The 12,812-nt window shown below is 39.9% G+C and overlaps 1 protein-coding gene across 4 annotated transcripts in view; it reads left to right on the top strand.

Annotated features, from left to right (window-relative positions):
* Nucleotides 1-12,812, top strand: part of ERCC6L2 (ERCC excision repair 6 like 2) — a 42,958-nt gene that overhangs the window by 11,196 nt on the left and 18,950 nt on the right. For all 4 annotated transcript variants that reach the window (XR_009961173.1, XM_062599873.1, XM_062599872.1 and 1 more), the window contains exons 6-9: nucleotides 283-490; nucleotides 1,876-2,016; nucleotides 3,952-4,065; nucleotides 6,991-7,110. Coding sequence is in view for 3 of the 4 variants with exons in the window: in XM_062599873.1 (XP_062455857.1) it covers nucleotides 283-490; nucleotides 1,876-2,016; nucleotides 3,952-4,065; nucleotides 6,991-7,110 (583 nt within the window). In the remaining variant the exon portion in view is untranslated. The remainder of the gene's footprint in view (nucleotides 1-282; nucleotides 491-1,875; nucleotides 2,017-3,951; nucleotides 4,066-6,990; nucleotides 7,111-12,812) is intronic.

The following is a 12,812-nucleotide window of genomic DNA, read 5'->3' on the forward strand; positions in this document are numbered from 1 at the left end:
CTTTTTTAAGATTTGAGGATCACAGTGAGTAAATGAAAAAGCTGAATGTTTGGAGGTAGTGTAAGATGTGTTTCTACTTATATGCACAGCTTTTATTCATCTCCCTAGTGATAGTTAATTTAAGACCTTGCTGTTAGCCAGAAACAATTTATGGTATGCTTTCAATCAGTGGATAGCCTGCCTCGAAGTAAAGACAATGCTGGTATTCCTTCTCCTCATTTCACCACCTCCCTCCCCCCAGCTTCTTTTATTTATTTATTTATTTAGTCCTCCTTTTGATAGGGCTGTACCAGGACTTTTGGGAACTAGAATGCATTTTGAGAAGAAGTTTTCTGATCCAGTGGAGCATGGCCAGAGGCACACTGCAACTAAAAGAGAGCTAGCAACAGGTCGCAAGGCCATGCTGAAGCTAGCAAGAAAAATGTCTGGCTGGTTCCTCAGACGTACTAAAGCTCTGATCAGTGATCAGTTACCAAAAAAAGAAGACAGGGTAAGAGCATCTGTCCATTTCAAATATAATACTAGTGAATATCTCTCTTCTTTTTTGTTTTTGTTGTATTTTTTCCTTTCATCATGCCTTTAGTAGTTTATGATTTTCTTTTGGGCTTAAGAACTTAGGAAGAGTCCAGAGTCTTGAAAAAAATGCACATGCAGTAGTGTGCTTTGTTCAGTAATTACTATGATTGCATGTTGAAATGGAGTTAATCGGGCATGCAAATGCTCAGCTAGACTTCTGACTAGTGATCTACACATCTGTTTTTTGTGTACTTTTGTAATTACCTGTGCAATCCACTGCAATTTATGTAAATCTCTTGAAATTCTGTGTTGGACTTCTGAATTCAAGACCTGTTATTTAGTACACAACAGTTTGCTTTTAACTTCCCTAAACTTCTTCATTTTCAATCATTAAAAAAAAAACCCCAAAACTGATTGTTATAGATCTGTAATCCTATTCATCTAATGTTATTGTAAACATGCAAAGAAAAAAACGCTTTATGACTATAGCTAAGAAATGTGATGAATGCTCATTAAAATATATGTGCTTTCCGTCTAAGTAGATAAATAAATTCATTTGTGGTTGGTTTTGTTTTCAAAATTTGGTATTTGTTCTTCATTCTTAGTGTATAATAGTGTCATCTAAACTGTCTTCTTTTTTCCTTTCTGTGAAGGAAAGATTAACAAAAACATCAGTCAGTTGCTTTTCTAAATCTAGCAGGTTTTATTCTTTTCATTCTCTTGTTAATGTGAGTGTATGTTCAAGTCACTGTTGTATTATTATAGCACAGCATGGTGGTGCTGCTGCGTGGGTGGCCTAGGTTAAGGAATGATCTTGGGATTTCTGTCTCCTGCTGCTTAAGACTAAAGATGTCATGGAGATGCCACCCATGGCCTCTAAGAGAAGGGATAAGAGTTTTGGCAATAGCACTGTATAGATCCCTGCCTTCTCAGTGTTCTGACTGCTGTAGGCCACCATTAGACTGAACTATATTTTATTTCTTATGCCTGTGTTAGTGTCCTACAACAGTGAGCACCTAAGAAGGAGGAAAGAAAGGGCAAAAAAAGCAACTGGCAGAAAAGGAGAGTCCTTACAGTTACGCATTTATTGCTCTCACTTGTCCCTATGCCTCCCTCCTTCCACCCACAAAAGCTCTATTGAAGAGTTTGTGGAAACCTAACAGCAGATTGATGTAGCTCAAAATTGATACTCTTTGTAGTGTTTTGAGAGGAGTTCAATAATGCATTTTGACTACAGTTTCCTTTTTTGTTGTTTTGGGGGAGGAGGGTTTCAGTGTTCCGTGTTTTTTATTCTGAAATGCCCTTTGCTGTTCGTTACATGCTGAACATAACTGTGATTTGGGGTTCTCTCTTTGGCAGATGGTATACTGTTCCCTGACAGAATTCCAGAAGGCGGTATACCAGGCTGTACTGGAGACAGAGGATGTAAGCTTAGTGTTACGAGCAGGAGAGCCCTGTAGCTGCAGCAGCGGCCGTAAAAGGAAGAATTGTTGTTACAAAGTAAGAACTTCTACAGTCTGGATTTTAGTCATTCCATTTTGAGCAGTAAATAGATTTCCTCAGAAGACTCCCTTCTGATGAAGAACTGTTGCAAATGTAGGTGACCTGGGCACAAGTTTAATGCTTGCATCTTTCTTTTTGGGAAATCCCATCTAGAAACATGGGATTGCATCATAAGTGCAATGAGATCAGGCACTCCAGGAGCACAGCAAAGCTGCTTTGTGTGCTCTGAGCAGGTGGCCATTATATATGCTGTGAGTTCTAGGTGTGTTCAATTAATATATATGTGCCTGTGACACAATAGTGGTGAGTGGAATGTGCCAGTATGCCCAGTATGTCAGGCATGCTGCTTTGGTGCAGATCAACTGGTTGGTGTAGAAGCTGCAAACCAGAGGGGTTGACCCAGCAGATTATTTGGTCTGTGATTGTTAAACCTGAAGCTGGGATTTTATCCTTCTTTGCCAGTAAATAGACATTCCTTTTTCTTCACTGAAGAGAGAGTTATGATAGCAGCCAAGTTAAAGCACAAGTGGAGCTTTTTCACTAAAGTGATAAGTCCTACAGATTTCTTCCATGTTTTCTGGTCTTCTAATGACTAGTCTAGCTTGCTGTTTGTTTTGTCTGTATCTTTCAGTAGACTGAGTTTAATTTAAGCATGGCTAATACATATTTAAGCAAATATCTCATACTCCATTTTCCCTAATTTCTTTCTGGCCTGCTTTGGTTTGTGTATTTAGGTTTTTTTCCAAATCGGGTAGCATGCCTTCTTCATCTTTCATTTGAACATGCTGACAGAGAGATTGTTTTTAAACTGTAAGTTATGAGACCTTTTCAGATGGAAATCAGAAGAAAAAATATTCTCTTTTTTTAAAGTATAATTTGTATAGAACAATCCATTCAAACTGATATTGAAACATTAGATTATATACATTGGATAGTGTCCTGAAGTGAAGTAGGGTAGTAGGCTGGAAGGTATATGATCTTTCTTCTAGATGCAGTTTCTTAATTCATTATCAGTAAACTAATGCTATAGACCAAGGATTGTCGTCTTTACTGACTGGTTTTTTTTTTGTAACCTGTTAATATTGTTTTGTTATACCCCAGAACAACAACTGTATCTACTCTGTCCTGCTGGAATATTTCTTGAAGTAAGAGCACTTCTAGTTTTACGCTAAGCCTTTATTATAAGGCACTACTTGTGATGGTAATTTGCTGATGGTTCTCCAAGAATATTAGCATCTTTTAGGTTTCTATTTCTCCTGTTTTTTTTGTAGAGCAAATGACATTTGGCAGGACTGCAGATGCTTAAGAGCTCTTATGGACTGCAATATTCCAAAGTTACCCATGAAATCTAGTAACTTGAAGAGGGTAAAGAAAGCCGATATTGGTCGCATCACCCAGCCAGAAAAATAGTTATCTGATGCTATTGCTGCTGATGCAGTGGAAAGCCATAAAGAATGTTTCAGGTTATTTGAATTGTATTACTTCAGATGTTTATAAAACTTCATGAATTTTTGTTGAAAAGATAAGTAGAGTTAGCAGTCACAGGGTAAGAAGTTATTCAAACATCTGGTTTCATTTATATTTAAATCAGTTGTAAAGTTACTGTATTTTTGTTAGCCAAGGACTACTAGGTTATCTTAGCAAGTACTGTAGATATGCTATTTAAAATATTTAACAAACTATGAACATACCTGGACTTTTTGAGGGGATCACAAAATAGGAATAGGATCACAAGCTAAGAAATAAAGGGGTTTTTTTACTTGCTTTTCTGTTAGAAATGCAGTATGCATCTCTTTAGAACCAATTTTATTACTACTTAGAATTGCTAGTGTAATAGATTAGTGTAGTAAGCTGTTAGAATAGCCTTTGTTTCAGGATATTTCTTATTTTCAAGAGTATTTGTTTTCATGATTATTCTTCTCTTTTTGGTAGGCAAATGCTCATGGTGAAACAGTTAAGTCACTGCGTTTCAGTTACCTGACAATCCTACAGAAAGTTGCAAATCATGCTGCGCTGCTGCAGATGGATACTACTAGTAAGCAGCAGGTTAGTTTCAGAAATACCTGAAAAGCAGACTTGTGGGAAACAAATGGGAAAAATTTTGAGTACAAATCGTTGCTGGTCTCCTTGCTTTATGAATATTCATGTTTTTGAGTTCTTTGACTTTAAAAACAAACAAAAAAAAACCTAACTGAAATTAAGGAATCTTGCAAAACTCCTTTTCATTCAGTAGTGCAGAATGGAGTCCTTATTTAGTAGCTAGAGATGTTTTACAACCATATTTTCATTTACAGAATCACAGAATGGGTAAGCTTGGATGGGACCTCTGGAGATCATCTAGTCCAACCTCCCTTCTCAGCAGGGTCACCTAGAGCGTGTTGGACAGGGTTACATCCAGGCGGGCCTTGAATATCTCCAGAGAAGGAGACTCCACAACGTCTCTGGGCAACCTGTACCAGTGCTCTGTCACTCTCACAGTGAAGAAATTCCCCCTCACGTTCAGGTGGCACTTCCTGTGGTTCAGATTGTGTCCATTGCCTCTTGCCCTGTCACATGAAATGACTGAAAACAGTTTGTCACTTCAGTTACTCGTAGACATTGATAAGATGCCCCCTCAGTCTTCTCTTCCCCAGGCTAAAGAGGCCCAGTTCTTGTAGCCGTTGCTCATAGGGGAGGTGCTCCAGCCCTCTGATCATCCTCGTAGCTCTATGCTGGACTCTCTCCAGTAGCTCCATGTCTCTGTTGTAGTGGGGAGCCCAGAACTGGACACAGTACTCGAGATGTGACCTTAACCAGGGCTGAGTAGTGGGACAGGATCACCTGCCTTGACCTGCTGGCAGCACTCTTCCTGATTCACCCCCGGATACCATTGGCCTTCTAGGCCACAAGGGCACATTGCTGGCTCATGGTCAGCTTCTTGTCCACCAGCACTCCCAGGTCCTTCTCTGCAGAGCCGCTTTCCAGCAGGTCAGCCCCCAGCTTGTACTGCTGCATGGAGTTATTTCTCCCTAGGGACAGGACTCTGCACTTGCCCTAGTTGAACCTCAGGAGGTTCCTCTCTGCCCAACTCTCCAGCCTGCCCAGGTCTCTGAATGGCAGCACAGCCCTCAGGTGTGTCAGCCACTCCTCCCGGCTTTGTACATCGGCAAACTTGCTGAGGAGGCACTGTGTCCCCTCATCCGGGTCATTGATGGATAAGTTGAAGAGGATGGGACCCAGTACTGAGCCCTGGGGAACTCCACTAGCCCCAGGCCTCCAACTGGACTCCACGCCAGTGATGATGACCCTCTGAGCTCTGCCTTTTAGCCAGTTCTCAATCCACCTCACTGTCCACTCTTCCAGAGCTTGCCTGGGAGGATGTTGTGGAGACGGTGTCAGAAGCCTTGCTGAAGTCAAGGTACACAGCGTCCACTGCCCTCCCCTCATCTACCCAACCAGTCATTCCATCATAGAAGGCTATCAGACTGGTTAAGCAGGATTTCCCCTTGGTGAATGCATGCTGACTACTCCTGATCACCTTTTCTTCTATATGCTTGGAGATGGCGTCCAGGATGAGTTGTTCCATCACCTTTCCAGGGATGGAGTGAGACTGAAAGGCCTGTAGTTGTCTGGGTCCTCCTCCTTGCCCTTTTTGAAGACTGGAGTGACATTGGCTTTCTTCCAGTCCTCAGCAGTCACCTCTCCAGTTCTCCATGACTTTCAAAGATGATGGAGAACGGCCTGACAACATCTGCCAGCTCCCTCAGTACCCGTGGATGCATCCCATCCGGGCCTATGGAGTTGTGGATGTCTAGCCTGCCCAGAAGTTCTCTAATCCTATCCTCCTCAACCAAAGCAAAGTTTTCCCTTCTCCAGACTTTCTCCCTTGTCTTCAGGCTCAGGGATTCATGAGGGCTGCCCTTAGCAGTGAAGACTGAAGCAAAGAAGGCATTCACTAATTCTGCCTTCCCTGTATCTCTTGTCACCAGGGCCCCCACCCTGTTCAGTAGCAGGCCCACATTTTCCCCAGTCCTCTTCTTGTTGCTGATGTGTTTGAAGAAGCCCTTCCTGTTGTCCTTAACATCCCTTGCCAGATTTAATTCCAACTGGGCCTTAGTCTTCTTCATCACATTCCTGCATACTCTGTTCCTGTATTCCTCCCAGATGGCCTTTCCTTCTTTTCCACATTCTATGTACTTTCTTCTTTTGTTTGAGTTTTGCCAGGAGCTCTTTGTTCATCTATCAGGCCACCTGCCCCTTTGCTGGACTTTTCACTCACGGGAATGTGCACTCTTGAGCTTGGAGGAAGTGATGCTTGAGTACTAGCCAGCTTGGAAGTGATGCTTGTACACTAGCCAGCTCATTTAGGTGATGAAAAACTGAAAACGAGGCTCCTAAAAGCCTTGGAAAGCTTTAAAGTAAAGAGTCATTCTTGGTGATTTCTAATAGTGCTATTTCTGTTTCATTTATGAAAACTGTTCACTAACAGCTAGGCCTTTTTGCAAGCAAATAAGTAATAATAAACAGAACATGATTTCTCTGTAGAATTTTATATTCAGAGTAGAGTCTCTCTAAAAAATATGATGAATGTGTTTTGGTAGAAGCTGCTCAAGGAGAGAATATCAGAAGTGCTGGTACGCAACTGTTGGGTAATGCAAATCTCAAGCTATCAGGGCTTGAGACTAAGAACTCTGGGCAGTCCTAGTGCAATCTCAGCCCAAGACCAGGAGTTTTGGCCATGTCTTGCGATAGTAACTGGAATCATTGATGTCGAATTAGAATCCTTTTTCTTTTTAAATGAAGAAAAAAACCTTATGCAGTAGATGTTTTATCTAACAGTTGTGTACTGAGTTAAATAAAAACATGTAACTTTCTAGTTGAGTTCCTTTGGATGAGTTGTTTCAGCCAGTTAAACTCCTTTTATGGCTTACCTGCTATGCTAATGTAACTCTAATATTTAATGTCTATTCAAACTTCTTGCTTTTTTTTCAGGAAGCACATATCAAACGGGTGTGCAACCAGGTATTTTCCAGTTTTCCAGATTTTGTGCAATTAAGCAAAGATGCAGCTTTTGAAACAATTTCAGATCCAAAATACAGTGGAAAAATGAAGGTAAATTTATTTTTTAGAATGAAAAAAAATCAGATTCATATCCTGAGTTTAAGACAATGTACACCTAATAGTTTCTAAATCACTCATTTGATGGTAGTGGTACTATGCTAGAGATCTCCTCTAAGGATGCTGCTTTGCAGGGACTGCAAGAAGATGTTCTGTCACCTTAAGAGTTAATAGCTTCATATGTTCAGTGACAGGCATTGAAGTGACCCTTACATTCAAGGATGAAACACTGGAGGACAGTTTCATGAAGACATCAACTCAGTGGTAGTCAAAAGTCAAATTAAGCCTTTGAACCCTTTAGAAAAGGAACAGAGAACAAATGAAAATCATTATGAAATTCATTATTTGTGTGCTCTTTCAATACTGTGAGTAGTTCCAGTCCTTCCTCTCAAAAAAGGATATGTGAGATTTGGAAGAGATTTAGAGAAGGGTGACAGAGGTGCTCAGAGCTGAGGCTAGTTTCCATATGAGTAACAATCAAGTAGGCTGGGGGAAAAATAAGACTTAAAAATGTGACAGAGGTCTGTGCTGTCATGGGTAGCATGGAGATACTGGAAATGTATTGAACACTCACTGTCTGTTCTAATTTTGACGACATCAAAAGAAGTTAATAAGAGCCAGGCTGAAGATGAACAAAAACTTACGTTGAGTATAAATCTGGAATTCGATGCCTTAGAAACCATAAGGCTTTCTGGGTTCAAAGGGGGACTATTAATAACTGGAAGGGAGACCCATTCAAGGTAACTAAAGAGAAAATTAAACCAGGCTTAGGACCATTCCTGAGCTGAAAATAACGAGTGAGAAGGTATGCAGGATGAAGTATACTGTATGTTTACACTTCCAATATAACACAATATCCACAACTGTTGCGGCAAGGCCATTTTTTTATATCACATTACTGATTTGTTATTATGCAAGCAGTATCTTTCTTTTCTGTTACTACATACATGAGGTGTGCGTATTGCCTGCTATATACACATAATTGTGTCCCAATAGTCAGTTTTATTCTTAAATTCACTGCCAGCAAATATTTTATATACATATACATATATATATATATATATACACACACACACACATATATACACACACACACACACACACATACATATATATATATATATATATGTATATCTACATATCTAAAAATCAAGTTAGTGAACTTCGGTGGTGCTTGTGAGATCCTTCTTTTATTCCCTGAATGAAATTTCCTGTGTCTAGAAATCCATTACAGGGTAGTAATATGGACTTCACTCCAACAGTACCTTATGACATTTTTGTTACATGTTTTTTGACACTAGTGAACAGTTCAGGCCAGCAGAATCACCTGAGTTTAGATAATGGTGTCAGCACCAAATGCTCTAAAAGCCTGCATCTTCCAAAGCTGCCAGCCAGTGAGAAGCAGTCCCAAAAGGTGTCAGTGGAACTGAGTTGCTTCTTAGATGGGATGGGCTACAGCTTCCTCCAGGGGTGCACCTGGCTGTGGCTATGTGGACTCCATGTAACCTTGATCAGTAGCAGTGAGGCTTTTCCCATGTTAATACAAAGCGGCCTTGAGTGATAAGGAAGTGGGTTTTACTGTTGCAGTACCAGAGTAGGTACATAAGTGAGCATAAAAGAGCTCACTTTTATGAGCTTCTTTATGAGCTTGTATGACCTTCTTAAGTATACTGGACTTGTGCCAGTGGCTTGATATTTGTGAGGGTCAGGCAAGTTGGATGTTTAGTTTTGGCACTGAGGAGGTCTGCTTGATTAGAAAAACATTTGAGCTATCACTGTATAAATGACAGTTCAATTTATATTTAGGAAATAATACTCAAACATAGGTATAGCCAGATGAGAGTAAGTGACTCAAAGTAGTTAGCTACTAACAAGATGATTTGTCTGTTTTTTTTTTTTTTGATTATTAGTGAGTCAGTGATACTCATCTTCATTCTGTCTCATTAGAGACTTTCCTCACATGATATATTGTGCTTTTTCTTTGATTTTTGATCTTTTATCATCAATGTTCATGTATTTCAAGGTATTTTTCTGTACTGTAGGTAATTGCAAAAAAAACCTCTGAACAGATAATGGGATGTTCCTGAGATGAGCTTTAGTATGGCAATTTCCCTTAAAATAAGAATCATAGAATCAGTAAGGCTGGAAGGGACCTCTGGAGATCATCTAGTCCAACCTCCCTGCTCAGCAGGGTCACCTAGAGTGTGTTGGACAGGGTTACATCCAGGCGGGCCTTGAATATCTCCAGAGAAGGAGACTCCACAACGTCTCTGGGCAACCTGTACCAGTGCTCTGTCACTCTCACAGTGAAGAAATTCCCCCTCACGTTCAGGTGGCACTTCCTGTGGTTCAGATTGTGTCCATTGCCTCTTGCCCTGTCACATGGAATGACTGAAAACAGTTTGTCCCCATACCCTTGACACCCTCCCTTCAGTTACTCGTAGACATTGATAAGATGCCCCCTCAGTCTTCTCTTCCCCAGGCTAAAGAGGCCCAGTTCTTGCAGCCGTTGCTCATAGGGGAGGTGCTCCAGCCCTCTGATCATCCTCGTAGCCCTGTGCTGGACTCTCTCCAATAGCTCCATGTCTCTGTTGTAGTGGGGAGCCCAGAACTGGACACAGTACTCGAGATGTGACCTTAACCAGGACTGAGTAGTGGGACAGGATCACCTGCCTTGACCTGCTGGCAGCACTCTTCCTGATTCACCCCCGGATACCATTGGCCTTCTAGGCCACAAGGGCACATTGCTGGCTCATGGTCAGCTTCTTGTCCACCAGCACTCCCAGGTCCTTCTCTGCAGAGCCGCTTTCCAGCAGGTCAGCCCCCAGCTTGTACTGCTGCATGGAGTTATTTCTCCCTAGGGACAGGACTCTGCACTTGCCCTAGTTGAACCTCAGGAGGTTCCTCTCTGCCCAACTCTCCAGCCTGCCCAGGTCTCTGAATGGCAGCACAGCCCTCAGGTGTGTCAGCCACTCCTCCCGGCTTTGTACATCGGCAAACTTGCTGAGGAGGCTCTGTGTCCCCTCATCCGGGTCATTGATGGATAAGTTGAAGAGGATGGGACCCAGTACTGAGCCCTGGGGAACTATAAAATCCCATCTATAAAAATACATTGTATAAAATACAGGCAGGGCTATGTTGGCGGCAGCCTAGTAGATCTATAGTGTGTCTTTCCACTGTTAGTGACCTCTGGGTTTGTATATCTGATGCCTTACTGTAGAAATCTACCATCTATTTCAGTCCCTCAAATTTTTAAAATTTGTGTAAGGAGTGAACAAATGGCTTGTATTGATGGAAATAGATCTGCCTTCTCTGTTAAGGGGAACTTGAGTTTTCTGTCAATTCAGGAAATAGGTCTTAGCACAGATGTAATATCCCGAAGTGTATAGTGATATCTTTGTGCTTTAAAGGAAAAGTGTGGTGTCTAATACTAGATTTACAGGGACTGTGTAGTTTAAGATGGCTGGATTTTTAACATTCTATTGTTGTACTGAAAGCTAGAGGTGATTAATTTCATTTATCTGAAGTTGGGCACATATTGGGAGCCTTCTGTAGCCGAATACATAATCTCAAAGTTTTTTTGTTAATTAGAGAAGAGACTTATCAGTGTTTATTTTAGATTTTAAAAAACAAGAACATTGTTCTACACAATTGTCCAGGTAGTCATCATTGAAAAAAAGAGAAGTTGTTCTTGAGTCCATTAAATTTTACTTCAGGATAATTATAATACCAAAAATTGTTTCACATGTATCTGTTATGGTAGTGGTATTTTGTTTGTTTTTCTTAATACTGATGCAGATTGCATTGGAAGCTTATCTTCTGAAAGAAAATTGACTAACTTCTGCTTTCTGTTCTTATTTTTTTTGAAGAAGAAGTTGTTTTGGTGGTTTTGTTTTTTATACTCTGAAATCTGGAGGATTTTTCACCTCTTACTATGAAAAAGTGCACAGTCATCACATATTAGAACTTGAAAGCTACTTTATATTATTTGTTTACATCCTGGGAAATAACAAGTTATGGTGAAATGTTTTTAATAACCTTGTTCCACTTTAATAATTGAAATTTTTTGTTCTATATGTTACAGGTATTTTAGATATTAATTGAAATGGTACTATAACTTTCTTGTGAAAATTTAAGCAAACAGATATTATTTGGTTCATTTGATTAAAATTTAGTGTGAAGTATCCAGAAAATTTGGCATAGATACTTCTTTTGTAGATAAGCATATTTGCAAAGGAAAAGTTTGTGGCATTAGTTTATTCCAGAGAGAGAAAGAAAGGAAAAATAAGGAGGGATTTATTAGCAAAGCTGATTAGCTAAGCAGTTGTAGTTGTTTTGCAGAGATGCAAAAGTAGTGTATCTGCCAAAATACCTTCTGTTCTCTGACTAAGCACAGATAAAATGGATGGGGAAACACACTCTGTTTTTTGTACTGTGGGATGTTCCTAGAGCCAACAGTAAGGCTGGAATTGCTTATGTGTAGGTGTGAAGGCTTGAAATAAGGGCATTTGTGTCCTGTATTGTGCAGGTGTCTTGGCTGCACTCACCTACAACTGCCTACAAGATGTAGAATTTACAGCAAGCCATCCTGGGAATGATTCAGAATTTAAGATTACAAGAAGGACCTAGGGAAGACAATCCCTATAATCCAAATGTGCCTATATAAGCATTGCTCATACAACTATGGCTCTAATTGATGTCCTCATTGTAGAGGGAAGTGGGTACTATAGAATAAGGTGATCTTAGCTTAAGCTGTTTTTTTCTGGAATTATCCCCTTATTTTCAGTCGTACTGCAAAGCACACTTTTCAGAAGGCTTTGCTTATACATTCTATTGCAACATGAATTTCATGGCTAGGTTTTAACTTGAAATAGTTGATTATATGAGAACTGAAGTAACAGGAGTGTGCTGCAATGTGGGAGACTAGTATTTTTCCATCATGAAGTAGAGGAGTGCAAGAGTAAATGAAGTGAATTATAACAGTAGATGACTCCATTACTTTTGAAACGTAAAGACTGCAGATTGCAATTTGACCACACAGAAGTATCATGGACTTATTTCAAAAGAAGTGAAGTAAGTGAAGTACAGAAAATAGTTTAAAATCTGCAGTAACCTTTGTAACTGCCTTGTTGGATTATTTCTACAGTTTTGTTAAAATTCAGGCTAAGACGACTATTAAATGCCTGGGCTTTTAAAATAATATATGTATTTTTAAACTGCCATTACAATATTGTCACAGAAACTTATTCAGGAAGTTTTGGAGCACTCTTTTTAATTAATAGAAATCCCTTGAGAATAACTGTATTGGATTGAATTATTTATTTTGCCTGACATTGTTATTTCAGTAGGAAAGCGCAGGTCTATGGAGTACCTTGCAAATAATAAATTCCACCAGTGGATAAGACCCTAACCCAGGCAGGCATAGTTTTGAAGCCTTAAACTTTGTAGGCTAGAATGGGTGGCTGTATACAGATAAGGTGTTCTCAGATGAAGGAGTAATTTTTTGTCACAGTCAAACAAATCATCATAATGTATAACATAGGAGGGAGGCATTTAAATCCATGTAGCCTATACCAAACATCACATTATTTTTCCTCAAGTATGGTGAAGGATTTTTTGAAATAACTACTTTCAGAATGGTACTCTGGTGTGCAAGCGTACTGTTTATTTCTCTTCAGTATAAAGCTATTCATTAA

The sequence above is a fragment of the Rhea pennata genome, chromosome Z, assembly GCF_028389875.1.
Source record: "Rhea pennata isolate bPtePen1 chromosome Z, bPtePen1.pri, whole genome shotgun sequence".
NCBI classification, from domain to species: Eukaryota; Metazoa; Chordata; class Aves; order Rheiformes; family Rheidae; genus Rhea; species Rhea pennata.